Source organism: Thamnophis elegans, chromosome 13 (assembly GCF_009769535.1).
Source record: "Thamnophis elegans isolate rThaEle1 chromosome 13, rThaEle1.pri, whole genome shotgun sequence".
NCBI classification, from domain to species: domain Eukaryota; kingdom Metazoa; phylum Chordata; class Lepidosauria; order Squamata; family Colubridae; genus Thamnophis; species Thamnophis elegans.
The window spans coordinates 7339353-7358537 of NC_045553.1; the positions used below are offsets into that span (position 1 = coordinate 7339353).

A 19185-nucleotide genomic window follows, 5' to 3' on the forward strand; every position below is an offset into this window, starting at 1 on the left:
TTTATTAGCCGGCCAACTTCAATGGACTTTCCTGTCCAGCATCCCTCCCCCCCTCACTCCTTTCACCCACTGCGTGTAGACTACAGGCCCCGATCAAGGCAAGGAGCGAACCGGCGAATCCATCCAGATAGAGAACGTGGGAACACGGTGGAGCCTTAAGGGGAAACTCCCTGTTTTGCAAAACCCTCGTTCCACGACATTTTCTGCCAAACCCTGTGGGGAAAATCCTCCCAAGCCGCTTCCCCCTCCGCGTTAGTCCCGTGGAAACCAGTCAACTCCGCAGGCTCAAAAAGAGAAGCGGAGGCGGATTTATCACCAAAAGGAGCCTGGCGAAAGCCTAACGGGCGGGAAACGGTAGCACTGACTGCAGCCAAACTGACCTGGAACAAGGAGCGATTGCTTCATCCGCCGCTTCTTTGAACGGCAGCCTCGGGGGCGCTTAAGGCTCCTATCTTTAAACGCGGCTCTTTCCTCGCCACTTTAAGAGGTTGGGCCCGGACTTGCTTTCTGAGCACGGGGTGACGGGTAAGGTAAACCCGGGTAAGTCCTTTGCTAGCAGGCAGGTTCTAGGGCGCCTGCCGCCACCAAAGGACCTTCCCAAAGTTGCTTTTCTGAGCACGGGGAACAGAAGGGACAAAATCCCATCCGGCCGGGTATACAGGGCCGGGGGCGGGGCAGGCTTACTTCCCAGTCCGGTGACCAACCGGTTCGCGACCGGCAACAACCAACCACTGTGCCAAACCCTCCCAAATATCTTCTGTATTATAAATATGGATCCAATCAAAGAAGGAAAACCGGAGTCTCAGGTAGATTTGCGGCTTCCAAAGATGCCGGTCTTAACGCCTGCTATCTAACCATCTCTGAGGTCCAAGCAGCAGATGAAGCCACCTATTATTGCCTATCATCCACAGGTTCAGAATCCCACTGTGCTACACATTATGGAGAAATGAACACAAAAGCCCTACCCCTCGGGGAATTCATTCACGACAGCTGGTAAGAGAGGGCCACCTGGCTGACGGATTCAACTTAAGGCCTGAAGATGTTCTCTAGCTCTGATCAATCATGGAGTTCAATTGGGAAGACAGTTGGCAGAACTTGGGATTCAGATGTGACATTTGCATTCTGAATCCTCCCCCTTCCTCTGTGAATGGACATTTAAAATACGCAACCAAGAATGTTCTTTTTGCGCCAAATCAGAAAGCTCAAACTACCCAAAGAGCTGCTGATTCTGTTCTATAGATGAATGGTTGAGTCTGTCATCTGCACCTTTATAACTGTCTGGTTTGGCTCTGCAACCCAACAAGACAGACAGAGACTTCAGAGGATAATCAGAACTTCAGAAAAAACAATTGCTGCCAACCTGCCTTCCATTGAGGACCTGTGCACTGCACGAGTCAAAAAGAGGGCCATGAAAATATCTACAAACCCCTCGCACTCTTGACACAAATTGTTTCAACTTCTATCTCAAAACGATGCTATAGGGCACTGCACACCAGAACAACTAGACACGAGGACAGTTTTCCCCCAAATGCCATCATTCTGCAAAAACAACTAATTCCCACAACACTGTCAATAATTTACTAAGACTGTAGTTATTCTTGTCTTCCTTCCTAATATCTATCTCTCCCAACTTATTACTATAACCATGTTGCTTGTATCTTTCAATTTCTATTGTTTTTATTTGTTTCCTAGTACGATTTGATAGTCTGTTAGTAACCTTGATTATCACTAAGAGTTGTATCTTTTTATTCTTGATGAATGCATTTTATTCTCCTTATGTACACTAAGAGCATATGCCCCCAAGACATTCCTTGTGTTTCCAATCACACTTGGCCAATAAAGAATTGTATTCTATTCTGTTCTGTTCTATTTTACTCTATTCTATTCTACTCTACTCTACTCTACTCTACTCTACTCTACTCTACTCTACCCTCCCCTCCCCTCCCCTCCCCTCCCCTCCCCTCCCCTCCCCTCCCCTCCCCTCCCTTCCCTTTATTCTATTCTCCTCTCCCCTCCCCTCCCTTCCCTTCCATTAATTCTATTCTATTCCATTCCAATGTTGTTCCTATGGAATTCTTGGTCTGTATCCAAACTAGGTTTAATTAGACAGGGTCCCTGTTGAGACGCACAGGGGTGGTTGAGTTGATCAACTAGACCATCAATTTCCAGGGAGAGGAGCCTGAAAAAGAAAGTCATGCGGTCACTTTGAAGATGAGTATACATGCAAAAAGATAACTGCAAGTATCTCAACCAACTTCAGCCAACAGGAAACTATTTGTGTGTGAGGGTTGCGTCTATCTCACCATACTTCTTATTTGTGGTTAACGGTCATTCAGATTCCGGAAACCACAGATATTTTTGCTGCATCTGTCTCCACCTCCCATGGGAGGAAACCCTTGTTGGTCTGAACGTCTGTTTGATTCATTCAAGCTGAAGAACCTTCTCACCCAACTGAATCCAAGATAGTGATTCAAAAGCCTTGCCACCAGGAGGAGCTCTAAGATCAAAAAACAAATCCCTGCTCTTGAGGTTCTTAAGCTTTGAAAAGATCTACAGGAACGGTAGAAATGGATCCATTGTCCATTTCCTGCTGGGGTAGGTGGCATGTGCTGAATATCATGGAACTATTATTAACATATCTATATCTATAAAAATGGCTGTATGTGTGTATGTTGCAGCATATGTCTGAAACGCCTCGAGCAATTTCAACCAAACTTGGTACATAGATGAATTACTCTCTGGAGACAAATATTGTGAGGGTAAGAGACCCCTAAAACATCTCGGGATGTGTGTTCTGTTGAGATATATCCTGTTGTGCCTTAAAATGTTTTCTACTGTACTGTCGTAAAATAGCTTCTTACTGTACAGCGCAATGGAGTTGCCATGCTAACAGCTTCACAGTACTCCACAAGGGGGCTCCCTCTGGTAAGGGGGAAAATCCAACATTAGAAATTACATTTGGTCCCTATAAATTTTCCCCTATAAATAAATACCCAGGCAACGCCAGATTATCTGCTTGTACGATATAAAATATAACATATGATACTCTAAGTGGACTTTGGCTGCCTGATTATATTAGCAGCACCATGGAGATCTCAATAGGATTGGTTTCAACAGTCATGTGAAACCAGAACTTTCCCTTTTAGGACTGATAATGTCAGAAAAAAATCCATGGGAGATTCATTTCAATCAATCTACGATTGCTGCAGTGAGATTTTTATATGCACTGAGATGGGGAAATTGGAGGAATACTTGGTAAAATGGAGAGGTCTTGCTGAGATGATTAAACTCAAAGTCCTGGACAACCATTTAAATAGGAGCCAGCCGTGTGCAGCAGCTGCCAAAAAATCCAACACAGTTCTAAGAGGGATAGAATCAAGATCACGTGAAGTGTTAATACCACTTTATAAGGCCTAGGTAAGGCCACACTTGGGATACGGCATCCAGTTTTGGTCGCCACGATTTAAAAAAAGATTTGGAGACTCTAGAAAGAGTGCAGAGAAGAGCAACAAAGATGATTAGTGGACTGGAAGCTAAAACATATGAAGAACTGTTGCAGGAACTGGGTATGTTTAGTTTGATGAAAAGAAGGACTAGGGGAGACAATATAGGAGTCTTCCAATATCTCAGGATCTGCCATAAAGAAGAGGGAGTCAAGCTATTCTCCAAAGCCCCTGAAGGCAGGACAAGAAGCAATGGGTGGAAACTAATCAAGGAGAGAAGCAACTTAGAACTAAGGAGAAATTTCCTGACAGTGAGAACAATTAATCAGTGGAACAACTTGCCTCCAGAAGTTGTGAATGCCCCAACACTGGAAGTCTTTAAGAAGATGTCGGATAGCCATTTGTCAGAAGTGGTGTAGGGTTTCCTGCCTAAGAGGGGGTTGGACTAGAAGACCTCCAAGGTCCCTTCCAACTCTTGTTATTCTATGTTCACTTCTTTGAGTAGACAGTCTACATTTTCAGTAGCATGAAAAGATCAAGGAATATATCATTTCCATCGCAAATGGAGCTTGAGGGGAAGGGGTTTATGTCCTGCAGTTTGTGCAATGGGGAGATTATAAAATGCTACGGAGACCAGAGATGATTTCCATTGTTTGTGTACAATTTCAAATTAAATCCTCTCTTGGGATTCCCAAATATTTCTCCAGAGATCCGTATAATAATAAAATGAAGCCCACAAAACCCCGCAAACACTAGTTAATGACGAAAGGGATCACTGCCCAATGTTATTTCTTTTTATTGTTTACGTTTATTGATTACATTTTATCTGCCAATCACCTGTCCCATTAGAATGCAGGCAGGTGCACATTTGAAAGTGAAACACGTTTGCTAAGAGAGAAAGGGAACGGAACTGAAGACTGAACTCAACTGAAAACAACAACAGTTAAATGTATTTCAATTACGCGTGGAGCAAAAATTGAGCCAAAATGGTTGGACCCGCAATCATTCCTCTCCAGTAAGGAAGCCCGGATTTGCATATAGGACATCTGACCTCCCAAGACTTTAAATGAGAAGACTGGGAGAACTTTGCTAAGCTGCTCTGGTCTCATTTCATCACCATGGCGAATTGCTATGGAGTCGTCATTGTCCTAGTTTCTTGCTTTGGTGAGCATGGGGAAAGGGCTGAAGTTGCGTAGATGCACTTAAAAAAAACCCCTGAGTTGTGTGTGTCATGGTTTTAGTCAAGGATTTTGCCTCAGTTTCCCTAAGGAGTGTTGGACAACCAATGTGGCATAGTGGTGAAGGTGCTGGTTAAGAAACTGAGAGATCCTTTGGTCTACTCTGATGCAAGGCATGGAAGCCAGCTAAATGGACCAGTCGCTCCCTCTGAGCCCAATCTACTTCGGAAGGTCATGGTTGGGAAAATACAAAGAGGAAGCCTTAACTATGTTGTTGCTGTTGTTGCTGTTGTTGCTGTTGTATTATAAAACCTCCTCCTCCTCCTCCTCCTCCTCCTCCTCCTCCTTCTTCTTCTTCTTCTTCTTCTCCTCCTCCTCCTTCTCCTCCTCTTTCTTTTTTCCACCTCCTCTATATTATGAAAAAATGTCTTCTCTTCTTCCTTTTTCTCCTTTTCTTCTGCTCCTCATCTCTTCCTCCTCTTCTTCTCCTCCTCCTCCTCCTCCTCTTTTTTCCTCCTCCTCCACAATCTTTATTATGAAAAATGTCTTATCTTCTTCCCTTTTCTCCTTTTCTCCTCCTCCTCCTCCTCCTCCTCCTCCCATTCCTGATCTTCAATTTGCAGCAACACAGGATTCCTCTGTAGCCTTGCAAGGCAGGAGGTTGACCATCTCATTCTCTGCAGGTGTCCTCTCCCAGGCCCAGGTGACTCAAAGCGGCCCCGTTTCAGTGGCCCTTGCAGGATCCACCACCATAACCTGCACTCTGCAAGGGGTGGAGTTTATCAGCTCTGTGAGCCCATCCTGGTACCAGCAGATAGAAGAACAGTCCCCCAAGTTGCTCTTCTACAAGTCCAAGGAAAGGGCCTCTGGGATTCCCGACCGTTTCTCTGCAGACACTTTTGGAAACAATGCAAAGTTGACCATTTCAAGTGTTGAAGCGGGCGATGAAGGGGGCTATTACTGTGCCGTGTGGCATAACGATGAGTTACACCTGTTGCCTTCAGATGCAGAACTGAAACAGAAAGTCCTACCCAGCGCCCAGACAGAGGAGCCAAGTGGACAGGAATAAACCCACAATCTTTTTGCTTCCATCCTTTCGAATTTCACATACTGTAGAGGCAGACATCAGGGCAAATGATGTAGGATGAGAGGGGGGGAGAGGGAAAGGGGGAGAGATGGAGAGGGAGGGAGAGAGAGAGAGAGAGAGGGAAGCTTATAAGGGACTGATGGATGAGTTTCTGCCCCTTGAGCCAAAGCTCCATTCTGTTCTGGCCGAGGCTTCCCAAGAGCATGAAGCAAATTCCTTTTCTTGACAAAAACCCCTTTTATTAATTGACTGTGAATCCTGCTCATTCACCTCCAGCAAAGTCTTTCGAGGGAGGATTTGCAGTCAGAGACCTTGAGTGAACCCTGTCGTCATTAAGCCAATCCCATTGACTTCGCTTATTGGGAGCCGAGAAGGTCGCAAAGGGGGATCGGCCGAATTTGGATCACCTGACCGTGAGGATGCTTCAATGGTCGTATGTGTGAGGACTGTTTGTAAGTCACCTTTTTCAGTGCCTTTGTAACTTCAGACAGTCACTAAATTAGTTCATTTATCTGTCATTGCACCTCGTACAATGGAATTAAATGCCATCTTCAGTGTACATTATAACCATAAAAAATAAATTGCAAACACGCATCCTTCACATTCTATGCAATTGAATTGAAACCCCCTGATATTGCATTCATATTGCACTCTACTGTAGAGTTCAACATAGTTACTGCCCTGGGATAGAAGCTGTTTTTCAGCCTATTCGTCCTTGTTTTTATTGCCCTGTACCGTCTGCCAGATGGTAATAGTTGAAAAAACAAATAAAATACAAACCCGTAATCTTTCTACTGGGAATAATCCAAGGGAAATATACAAAGAAAATTAAGTACATATTAACACCTCTGCTAACTACAGCTAGAATAGCATTTGCCCAATGCTGGAAACAAAATAATACCCCCTCGGATGAATTAGTGATAAAAAAAACCTTGGATTGTGCAGAGATGGGCAAATTAACACTGAAATTAAAAGATAAAGAAGAGTCGGAATATTATGAAATTAGGAACAATTGGTACAAATGGCTGCAAAACAAGAATAAAATTAATTCAGCCAAAAAACTATATACAAATATATATCGAACTGTGTATAAAGGTGTGTAAATATAGAAGCGAAATATTATATACATGTACAGGTATGATGACATAACAATGTTGATGTAATGACTGTAAGATGTTGCAGAAGGGAAAAAATAAGAAAAAAATCTGCTAAATAAAAGAAAAAAAAGGGTGTCCAGGATGAGATGGATCTTTAAGGAGGTTTTGGGCTTTCTTAAGCCAGCGGGAGCTATAAAGCTCTTCCAAAGAGGGGAGAGGGCAACCCTTGATCCTCTGGGCAATGACGTTGACCCTCTGGAGCGATGTCCTATCTGGCCACGGTGCAATTGGCAAACCAGACACATAAATGAACGGCTTGTAAGTTGAGGACCACCTCCTGCATGTCCATCTCGGAATCCCTGAGTGATTTTACGGTTCCGCTGACTATTTCTTCCCTTTGGTCCATCTGCAACCTTCAAGCCAGGCTGATAATAGCAATTTATCCCGTGAAGACAAGAGAGCTGAGCACATCGGTCCGACCCAATGTGAGAACTGGGACGAAACCTTCCTCCTCAGTGCCGACAAGCCTCACCTAGTTGCGGGTGGTTGAGCAGAGAAGTCACCATACGGAACAATCTTCAGTAAAAAAATAAAATAATAACCCAAAATAAAAATAAATTTAAAAAAAACCACATGTGTCTTGAAATAGAAAGTAAGTCGAACCATAATGCAATACGTGCGCAACAGCCCCCGCTTGCCCTGCCCACCTGTGCATGCGCGCTCTCTCCCGCCCTCCACCCCCATATGCGCATGCGACCCTCCCATGCCCCGTTTTGGGCCTAGTAGGCCTTCTGCAGCCTCCTTGGAGCAAAAATGGGCCATGAGGGGGTGGGTGAGACTCCCTTGTGCCCCGTTTTGGGCCTAGTAGGCCTCCCTGAAACTGCCTGGAAGCAAAAACGGGCCGCAAAGGACAGGGAGTGAGACACCTTTGTGCCCCATTTTGGGCCTAGTAGGCCTCACTGGAGCCTCCTGGGAGCAAAAATGGGCCGTGAGGGGGTGGGTGAGGCACCCTTGTGCCCCGTTTTGGGCCTAGTAGGCCTCCCCGAAGCCTCTTGGGAGCAAAAACAGGTGGCAAAGGTGGGGGGGCGAGACTCCCCTGTGCCCTGTTTTGGGCCTAGTAGGCCACACTGAAGCCTTCTGGGAGCAAAAATGGGCCACAGGGGGGAGGGGAAACTCCCCTGTATCCCATTTAGGGCCTAGTAGGCCTCCCTGAAGCCTCCTGGGAGCAAAAATGGGCCACAAGGGGGAGGAGGGGTGAGAGACTCTTGTGCCCTGTTTTGGGCCTAGTAGCCCTCCATGAAGCTGCCTGGGAGCAAAAAATGGGCCACAAGGAGGGGAGACAATCACATTCAGAAAGCACAGTAACTGATTCAGTAGGATTCAAAATAATAATAATGTACAATACAATACCAAAAGCAGATTTTCCAAGGCAGCCGTAAATGCAAGCAAAACACAAGCAGTTTCACTTTCAGTTCTCGACTAAGCCAGGCTCCTTCCTGTCTCCTTGTTGCTCACACGGCAAGGACTGTTTCAGAGTCCAAATAGCCCTCCTTGGCTGACTTGGTTGCTATGCCTATTCACTGACTGACCTTGTTACCATGTGTCATGTGAATACCATGGATGCTAGTAGGCAGAGGCAGAATTTTTCTTCTTATTTCCCTCCCCAAAAACCAAGGTGCATCTTATACTCCGGAGCGTCTTATACTCCAAAAAATATGGTGGTTGAAAAAGTATCCGTAGCCCAGGTCATACCTTTGCCTCCTGAGCTACCCTAACTCCTAAAATGATTCTGGTGACGCTTTAATAACTTTCATGGCATGGGGGCACCTTAACGTCGAGACCAGCTATTTTCAGGGTTCTACCTGTCCATCCACTCCTTTGCGTAGGTTCCAGCAACACTGAAATGTGAGAATACAAAAGGCAGATCAATTCGGGATGTTCTAGAAAGAGAAGTGGAGTTGGATCTTCAATCCATTCCCCAAGGAGGGAATGAAATCTGCCAGCCACTTTAGTTGAAAAGTTGTCTGTTAATCCAGTTATAGCTGTACTTCTGGAGCTGCACTGACTCCCAATACACTTCTGGGTGTCATTTAAGTTTCTAGTCCTCCTTCTAAAGCTTTTGTGGCATTGGGGGGGGGGCAGCGGACTGCAGGGACCACCTCTTTCCAATGGTCCACCTGCCCATCAGATCCTTTGCTTAGGTTCCCATGCTGAAATCTGGGAATCCTAAAGACAGATCAGTTCAGGAAGTTATGGGAAGAGAGATGGAGTTGGAATCTCTACCCTTCCTCCTTCCTCTTTCCTCCTTCAGTGAGACTCACCAATGAAATCTCTTGCCAATCACCTCCTGCCCTTGTCCTGGAAATAGATCTAGAGGCTTTAAAGGGGAGAAAGAGGAAGGGTATTTGCATGCCTTTGCAGCCTCTCTTCCTTGCAGCTCAACTTAAGCGTGAGGAGAAGAGGTCCACCTAGAAGGAACTTTGGTTTCAGAAGATCAGTCCTTGCCCATTTCTCTGCCATGGCCCAACGGTTTCTCTTCCTCTTCTTCTTCCTCACCTGCTTTACTGGTAAAGTATTCCATTGCCTGGCAAAGATCAAACATCTTCTCCTCTTCCTTGGAAGATTTCTACATTTCTGGAATTATTCCCTTTTTCTAGTTCCATTTTTTCCTTTCTTTCCACTTGAATTAAAAGGTTGCTCTCTGACTGAATCTCAGTTGCGTTTCATTCCCTTTTCTTCCCCCTGCAGGTTCCTTGGCCCAGTTCACCATGACTCAACCAGCTTCTCTATCGGCATCCCCTGGAGGAACAGTCGAGATCACCTGTACCAGGGCAGGTGGAGGCATTAGTGACTACTACGTGAGCTGGTATCAGCAGACACCTGGCACTAAACCGGAACTAGTGATCTATCAATTTTCTAGCAGACCTTCTGGAATCCCCGAGCGATTTTCTGGTTCTTATGATTCTTCCGCCAATTCGGCCACTTTGACCATCACCAACGTTCAACCAGAAGATGAGGCTGACTATTTCTGTTTGTCTTATGATGGCAATAATCAGTGCACAGTGATTCCACCTTATGGGGAACTGTGACAAAAACCAGAAGGTGCCTCCGTCTTCCTTGAAGGCTTCTTGAAATAGGTTGCAGGTGTTTTTACAAAAGAAGCCCATTCAACCGGGACATGCATCTTCTATTGTTTCAGTATCTTCTTTTCAAGTGATTCCCCCTCTTTGACCTTCTTAGCCGGCTTCTGAGAAGCAAATTCAATAAGAGAAGTCGGATTGGTTTCATAACTGTAATTCACTTTTAAAAAACAGTCATTGTTTAACAATCTTGGCAAAAAGATTGCAAAATGTGACTCATGTAAGGACAGCATTGCTAAGCAATGACAATTCTGGTTATAACTGTGGTCCTAAACTGAGTACTACCTACCCAGATAGTTTTCATACGACCCACTGACTCAGGTCCTTGAACGGATATGACCAGATGCTGGACTGAGTTTGATTTGGAAATTTCGGAAGGGATTAGTGATTTTTAATGGAAGAGCCATTTCTTTGTTTTTAGCAAATCTTACACGAACCTTGAAGTCAGGTCACTGAATTGGGGGGAGTGATCATCTTTTTTTTTTATAGACATTTTATTAGGATTTATAGGCCGCCATTTTCCCTGAGGGGACTCAGGGCGGCTTACAATCATAGGGAAGGGGGTGCAATACCAAAAACAAACAATATGTGAGCAAAATTAAATTAATAAAACACAACTTGCATTCAACAGTCAACATTCGGGCGGGTAAATTGAGAACCTATCCCCAGGCCTGATGGGATAGCCAGGTCTTAAGGGCCGTGCGGAAGGTCTGGATGGTGGTGAGGGTGCGAATCTCAACGGGGAGGTCGTTCCACAGGGTCGGAGCTGCAACAGAGAAGGCTCTCCTCCGTGTAGTTGCCAGTCGACATTGACTGGCAGATGGAATTCGGAGGAGGCCCAGTCTGTGCGATCTAATCGGTCGGAGGGAGGTAATTGGCAGAAGGCGGTCTCTCAAGTACCCAGATCCACTACCATGGAGTGCTTTGAAGGTGGTCATCAATACCCTGAAGCGCACCCGGAGATCAACAGGTAGCCAGTGCAGCTCGCGGAGGATGGGTGTTATGTGGGCGAATCGCGGTGCGCCCACTATCACTCGCGCGGCTGCATTCTGAACTAACTGCAGTAGCCGGATGCACTTCAAGGGCAACCCCATGTAGAGCACATTGCAGTATTCCAGCCTAGAGATCACAAGGGCTCGAGTGACTGTTGCGAGAGCCTCCTGGTTCAGGTAGGGCCGTAACTGACGGACCAGGCGAACCTGGGCAAATGCCCCCCTGGTCACAGCCGACAAATGGTGGTCAAAAGTCAGCTGTGGGTCCAGGAGGACTCCTAAGTTACGGACCCTATCTGAGGGGTATAAAATTTGACCCCCCAGCCTGAGTGTTGGAATATTGGCCAAATTGTTGGGAGGGAAACAGAACAGCCACTCGGTCTTGTCCGGGTTGAGTACCAGTTTGTTAGCGCTTATCCAGTTCTTAACGGCCTCAAGACCCTGGTTCATCACGTCCACCGCTTCATTGAGTTGGCACGGGGCGGACAGATACAATTGAGTATCGTCCGCGTATTGGTGGTATTTTATCCCGTGCCTCCGAATGATCTCGCCCAGCGGTTTCATGTATATGTTGAATAGTAGGATCTTTGGATTACCCCTCCCCCAAATAGATTACTGCAATGCACCGCTAATGGGGTTGCCTTTGAAGAGTATCTATAAGCTGAAAATAATTGAAAAACGTGTTTGTTAATAAAAGTTACACCACTGTTTCCTGAGTTGCACTAGCTCCCAATACATTTCTGGATGTCATTTAAGTTTCTAGTCCTCTTTCTAAAGCTTTCATGGCATGGGAGCAGCTTAATGCAGGGACCACCTCTTTCCAATGCTCCACCTGCCCATCAGATCTTTTGCTTAGGTTCCAACATGCTGAAATCTGGGAATCCTAAAATAGAGATTAATTCTGGATGTTATGGGAAGAGAGATGGAGTTGGAGTCTCTACCCTTCCTCCTTCCCTCTTCCTCCTTCAGTGGAGACTCACCAATGAAATCTCCTGCCAATCAATGCCTGCCATTGTCCTGGAAATAGATCTAGAGGCTTTAAAAGGGAGAAAGAGGAAGGGTATTTGCATGCCTTTGCAGCCTCTCTTTCTTGCAGCTCAACTTAAGCGTGAGGAGAAGAGGTCCACCTAGAAGGAACTTTGGTTTCAGAAGATCAGTCCTTGCCCATTTCTCTGCCATGGCCCAACAGTTTCTCTTCCTCCTCTTCCTCCTCACCTTCTTCACTGGTAAAGTATCCTGTTGACAGCCAAAGATCAAGCATCTTCTCCTCTTCCTTGGAAGATTTCTACATTTCTGGAATTATTCCCTTCTCTTAGTCCCCTTTTTCCTTTCGTTCATTTTATTTAAAATATTTCCCCCCGGTTTCATCTCAGCTGCATTTCATCCCTTTTCTCCCCCCTGCAGGTGCCTTGGCCCAGTTCACTATGACTCAACCAGCTTCTGAGTCGGTATCCCCTGGAGGAAAAGTCAGGATCACCTGTACCAGGGCAGGTGGTAGCATTACTAGCTACTCTGTGAGCTGGTATCAACAGAAACCTGGCACTAAACTGGTACTATTGATCTATGGTTATTCTAGCAGACCTTCTGGAATCCCCGAGCGATTTTCTGGTTCTTATGATTCTTCCGCCAATTCGGCCACTTTGACCATCACCAACGTTCAACCAGAAGATGAGGCTGACTATTACTGTTTGTCTCGTGATGGCAATTATCAGTGCACAGTGATTCAACCTTATGGGGAACTGTGACAAAAACCAGAAGGTGCCTCTGCCTTCCTTGAAGGCTTCGCTCAACGTTGGCTGCAGGTGGTTTGACAGAAGAATTGCACGCATCCAGGAAATGCATTTTCGACAGTTTCAGCATCCTCTTTTCATGTCGTCATCACCTTCTATCACCTCCCTAGCTAGCATTCTACAAAGAATATCAATGGGGGGACCCAGATTCCCTTAACAACTGCAGGGATTTGCTTAATAACTGTGGCAAGGACGGTCGTAGAATTGGATGTGACTTGTGTAACAACCTCCTTGATGGTTTCAGATGTGTCATAAATTGAGGACTACCTGTAGAGGGGGTGTACATTCAAGAAAAGGAATGATGTCCCTGGATGGAGATGGCCACATGCTTTGTTGAAATTGGGGAGGGGTTAATGTGTTTGGGGGGAGAAGCCCAGCCCTTTGCTATTAGCACACCCTGCATTAACCTCAAAGTTAGGTCATTTCCCTGAATTGAGGGGAGCAACTGCACTAGTTCCCCATATTCTTCTGAGTGATGTTTAAGTTTCTAGTCCTCTTTCTAAAGCTTTTGCGGCATGGGGGGCAGCTTAATGCAGGGACCACCTCTTTCCAATGGTCCACCTGCCTATCAGACCCTTTGCTTAGGTTCTCATGCTGAAATCTGGGAATCCTAAAGACAGATCAGTTCGGGAAGTTATGGGAAGAGAGATGGAGTTGGACTCTCTACCCTTCCTCCTTCCTCCTTCAGTGGAGACTCACCAATAAAATCTCCTGCCAATCACCTCCTGCCCTTGCCCTGGAAATAGATGTAGAGGCTTTGAAAGGGAGAAAGAGGAAGGGTATTTGCATACCTTTGCAGCCTCTCTTCCTTGCAGCTCAACTTAAGTGTGAGGAGAAGAGGTCCACCTAGAAGGAACTTTGGTTTCAGAAGATCAGTCCTTGCCCATTTCTCTGCCATGGCCCAACCGTTTCTCTTCCTCCTCTTCCTCCTCACCTTCTTCACTGGTAAAGTATCCTGTTGGCTGGAAAAGATCAAGCAGCTTCTTCTCTTCCTTGGAACATTTCTCCATTTCTGGAATTATTCCCTTCTCCTAGTCCTGTTTCTCTTTCCTTTCAGTTGAATTAAAAATGTTTCTCTCTTATGGCATCTTACATGCATTTCATCCCTTTTCTCCCCCCTGCAGGTGCCTTGGCCCAGTTCACCATGACTCAACCAGCTTCTCAGTCGGTATCCCCAGGAGGAACAGTCAGGATCACCTGTACCAGGGAAGGTGGTAGCATTAGTAGCTACTATGTGAGCTGGTATCAGCAGAAACCTGGCACTAAACCCCTAGCAGTGATCTATAAAGATAGTGAGAGGCCGTCTGGAATCCCTGAGCGGTTTTCTGGTTCTTATGATTCTTCCTCCAATTCGGCCACATTGACCATCTCCAACGTTCAACCAGAAGATGAGGCTGACTATTACTGTTTGTCTTATGATGGCAATATTCAGTGCACAGTGATTCCACCTTATGGGGAACTGTGACAAAAACCAGAAGGTGCCTCAGCCTTCCTTGAAGGCTTCACTCAACACAGGTTGCAGATGGTTTTACAGAAGAATTGCACACAGTCAGGACACTTATTTTGGATGGTTCTAGCATCCTGGAGTTATGTGATCAGCGACTGGGTCCTTCCCCACTGGCTTCCAACAAATCAAGTCAATGGTGGAAAACCAGCTTCATTCTCACAACCTTGAGATTAAAGCAACATCTGCAGAAATTCATTTAACAACTATGGCACAGAAGGCCCAAAGATTCAGGGCAACCCACTTATCAGTTGGCCTCTTAACAATTGCAATTGTTAAATGAGTTGCACTGGAACCACTAAGGTTGAGAAGGACAAGCACACAGAAGCACAATATTCCAGATGTGTAGATAATTCCTACCTAAACTTCTTTTTTCAAACCGAAGTATTAAAATCAGCAGGCGATTCTTGGTGTCATCCTCTGTAGGAGAAGTAATAAAGAAGGCACATTTGTCCCCTCCTTGTCCTTTTTTTCATCTCATTCTTTTCTTTTTAAAAAAATAGAATTAGAAAAATAGAATAAAAAAAAGAAAAAGGGGGAGAAGGATGGAAGAAGGGTGATGATGTTTGAAGAAACATTGAAGATTCCCTGATCTCCAATCATGTGCTCAGGTTTAACTGGGGCCTTTTAGGTCTCCCCAATATTCAGATCTTTATGCAAATCTGTCATCTGGTCATTAGTTAAGGTAGAAGACCTCAGAATGCTTTGGGGGAATAAAATATTCTAGTAGAACCAATTGGTGCAGATCTCATTTGCATGAAGAGGCCAAGCAGAGGCATTTAAGGAAAGGAAAGAAGAAGAAGAAGGTTAGAATTGTCTTCCCTAGAAGGACATTCCTTGCCAAAGGTGACCATGGGTTGGACTGTGGTCTTCCTTGTGCTTCTCACTTACTGCACAGGTAAAGTTTTCCTGGGCCAAGAGAGAATTTGGCTGCTTCTTGTAAGAACTTGGTTCCTTGGAAATGTCTAAGAGGAAAGGACTCAGAGTCAGAATCTTGTCTTTTCTCCACTAAAGGCATTGATGGTCAATTAAGTTGGACTCAGCCTCCTTCGAGCTCCGTGTCCCCAGATGGAACAATTGCGATTTCCTGCACAACCCCAAATAATAACAGCATTAGATGGTATCAACAGAAAGCAGGAAAAGGCCCTTGGTATGTCCACTGTAAAGGCTGCAATAGGGAAAAAGGGATCCCCGATCGGTTCACTGCCACCCAGTCTGGGACCACAGTAACTTTGATCATCACCAATGCAGAGGCTGGAGACGAGGCCAATTATTACTGTGGCAGCTGGAACACCTGGGGCATTCTGTTCCACGGTGGTGAATTCATAGGGGGAAGGGTGATAAAAACCTCCTCTCTTCCTCTTCAGCCTGAAACAAGAAGCAACAGACCATGTCCTGTGACTGGGGACATTGAAATTGAGGAGAAAACCAGATGGGGACAATGCAGATGTTGCAATATCAGTGTCCAGCAGGGGGTGGTGGTGCCCTTTCATGTTTGAGCAAAAGCATGGCCAGATGTGGCTCCTGAAATGTCTCATCTCCTTCTTGAGGGTAAGGGAGGGAGGAGGACACTGAGCATTCACTGAATAAGTATGGTAGTGCCGGATGAAAGGAAATGGTTAGGTCGAACCATTCTGCTTCCAAGGGTATGTTCCAGAAATTAAGAAAAATGAACACATAGATTACTGATGACCTGCCCTAGTCCACATGCCCAAATGGAGTAAGACCCTCCTCTGTTTTTAGAATTGATAGACAGGCTTGCCAACAATGTGATATATTCATGCCCTATCATATAGTGCTATCATATAGTAAAGCCAAATACATTTTTTTTAATATGGCTTTGTAGATTCAAGCAGATCAAAACAGGTTCTTGGAATGAGCCCCAGATAGACTTCAGTCTGCTAAACCGCTAATTCTTGTTTCTTCCTTTTCTCCCAGTGCAGGGAAATAATAGTTTTAGACCAGATACATCTTAGCAGCTGCTCATCCCCTCTCTAATCTGACACCCAGAGGGCTGGGTTGGTAGTTGAAGAGGAAAATATTTGCATGAGGGGATCCTCTCTTGTCCTTTGGGGGTTTAAGAGAGGAGGAGAGGAGGCAAGGAGGAAATCCATTGGCTTGAGAGAAGAGATTGGCCCATTGAATTGTCCCACCATGTCCCAGGCATTTCTTCTCTCCATCGTCCTGATCTCCATTGGTAAGAGAAATCCATTTGGAAAGAAGCACAATTCTGTCTAGAACTAATCCCAAAAAACCTTCTTTGCTCCATTGTTGAGTTTTCCATTTGTGGTGCTCCTCTTGACCCTCCGTTGACCAAGCAACATCTTGCTCTCTTTCAGGCCCCAGCTTTCAACAACTGCAGAACCTGAAGGACCCAGAATTTGTGACCCCTGGGGGCACAGTCACCATATCTTGTCGATATGATAGTGGGAATCTTGGGGATAGCAATCACCCTTGGTGGTCCCAGCAAGTCCCTGGGAATAAACCTCAAACTCTGATCTATGCAACCAGTACCAGACCATCAGGGATTCCAGCCCGTTTCTCTGGGTTCAGATCAGGGAATGTGATGTCCTTGACTATCACTGGGGCTCTGGTTGAAGACGAAGCCACCTATTATTGTTGTGTCTGGACGGGTAGTCAGTGCCACAGTGATTGATTCAGATGGGGAAGTGAGACAAAAACCTTCTCCTGGGTTCATTTTAGTTTCTTTTTCTTAAAATTGCCCTGTTTGCAGAAGTGGCATTTGACAGAGAAAGAAATGTGGGCTTTGGGTTGATAGAAGACCAGCAGACAAGACCATCCCATCCAGGTGATCTCCATTTAGAAAGTCCAGTTGTTCTTCATGTCTTTTCTTTCTATTTTCTTTACACTCCTCAATTGGAGTCTACAGGTGATTTCTTGGCCTTGTGTCACTCTGGGAGTCCAGAAAACTCCTGGCATTTGAAGGGTGTTGTCATTGCATTTAGAGAAATGGCATTAGGGCTCAAACTCAAACTGTTGTTTTTGGTCCTTCTACAGTGTGGCTTATCTTCCAATCCAAGAAACATCCAATTTTGGTTGATTGATCTGTCTGTCTGTCTGTCTGTCTGTCTGTCTGTCTGTCTGTCTGTCTGTCTGTCTATCTATCTATCTATCTATCTATCTATCTATCTATCTATCTATCTATCTATCTAGTTAGTCAGTTAGTTGCAAATCTGTCCTCTGGTCATTGGCTAAGCTATAAGACCTCAGAATGCTTTGGGGGGAATAAAATATTCTAGTAGAATCAATTGGTGCAGACCTCATTTGCATGAAGAGGCCAAGCAGAGGCATTTAAGGAAAGGAAAGGAGGAGAAGAAGGTTAGAATTGTCTTCCCTAGAAGGACATTCCTTGCCAAAGGTGACCATGGGTTGGACTGTGGTCTTCCTTGTGCTTCTCACTTACTGCACAGGTAAGGTTTTCCTGGGTGAAGAGAGAATTTGGCTGTGATTCTCCTAAGAACTTGGTTCCTTGGAAATGTCTAAGAGCAAAGGAATCAGAGTCAGAGTATTTCTGTCTTTTTCTCTCCTAAAGGCATTGATGGTCAATTAAGTTGGACTCAACCTCCTTCGAGCTCCATGTCCCCAGGTGGAATGATTGTGATTTCCTGCACAACTCTGAATACTAACAGCGTTAGATGGTTTCAACAAAAAGCAGGAAAAGGCCCTCGGTATGTCCACTGTAAAGGCTGCAATAGGGAAAAAGGGATCCCCGATCGGTTCACTGCCACCCAGTCTGGGACCACAGGAACTTTGACCATCACCAATGCAGAGGCTGGAGACGAGGCCAATTATTACTGTGGCAGCTGGAACACCGGTGGCACTCTGTTCCACGGGGGTTAATTCATAGGGGCAAGGGTGATAAAAACCTCCTCTCTTCCTCTTCAGCCTGAAACAAGAAGCAACAGACCATGTCCTGTGACTGGGGACATTTGAATTGAGGAGAAGGCCAGGTGGGGAGGATGCAGATGTTGCAATATCAGTGGCCAGCAGGGGGTGGTGGTGCCCTTTCATGTTTGAGCAAAAGCATGGGGATATGTGGCTCCTGAAATGTCTCATCTCCTCCTTGAGGGTAAGGGAGGGAGGAGGACACTGAGCATTCACAGGATAAGTGTGGTAGTGCCGGATGAAAGGAAATGGTTAGGTCCAACCATTCTGCTTCCAAGGGTGTGTTCAAGAAATTAAGAAAAATGAATGCATGGATTACTGATGACCTGCCCTAGTCCACATGCCCAAATGGATTAAACCCTCCTCTTTGTTAGAAATGATAGACAGGTTTGCCACGATGTGATATATTCATGCGCTATCATTTGCTGCAAATGTAAATTTACCGAAGCTTGGTATTCAACCAACATATCTACCTACAGATACATTGATTTTGAACCAGGTTACAAACCCATAGGGGACCCTATCAATCAAGTGGGCTGGGGGTTGGACTAGATGACCCACAAGGCCCCTTCCAACTCTGTTAATTTGAAACTAGAGAAATGACCAACCAACAACGGCCAACTCTTTTGTTGGTGACCTTCTCACACAATGACCAACTGAACATACAACAGGTCACATAACACAAGAGATCACATCTAATGATCAGCAAATCACACCACCCATGAACCAGATGAGATCAGTAAAAGCGATGTGAAGAACTGAAGCAAGGCCCTTCAACCAAACTCCCGCAGAAGGTGTCACCTAGCCTGATGATGGAATATCAATGTCAATATGTCATCAGCTCTTCTTTTGCTTTAGACTGCTGGTCTCGAAAGGACCTTTCCTCTCCTTGAACCATGTGAATTAATCAACAAGGTGGGATACATTCCATCAACCCATCCAATGTTTGTCCAAAGCCAAATATAATTTTGTTTGTAATATGGCTTTGTAGATTCAAGCAGATCAAAACAACTTCTTGGAATGAGCCCCAGATAGACTTCAGTCTGCT

At 45.3% G+C, this 19185-nt stretch overlaps 3 gene segments (V, D, J or C); all 3 read left to right on the plus strand.

Annotated features, from left to right (window-relative positions):
• The first annotated feature begins 9297 nt into the window (after positions 1-9297).
• On the plus strand, positions 9298-9894 carry LOC116516750. The segment is given in 2 exon segments: positions 9298-9372; positions 9554-9894. Coding segments are annotated over 2 exon segments (390 nt in total).
• Positions 9895-12028: 2134 nt separating this feature from the next.
• Positions 12029-12682, plus strand: LOC116516751. The segment is given in 2 exon segments: positions 12029-12163; positions 12342-12682. Coding segments are annotated over 2 exon segments (390 nt in total).
• A 941-nt stretch (positions 12683-13623) lies between these two features.
• On the plus strand, positions 13624-14192 carry LOC116516753. The segment is given in 2 exon segments: positions 13624-13672; positions 13852-14192. Coding segments are annotated over 2 exon segments (390 nt in total).
• Positions 14193-19185: the final 4993 nt, after the last annotated feature.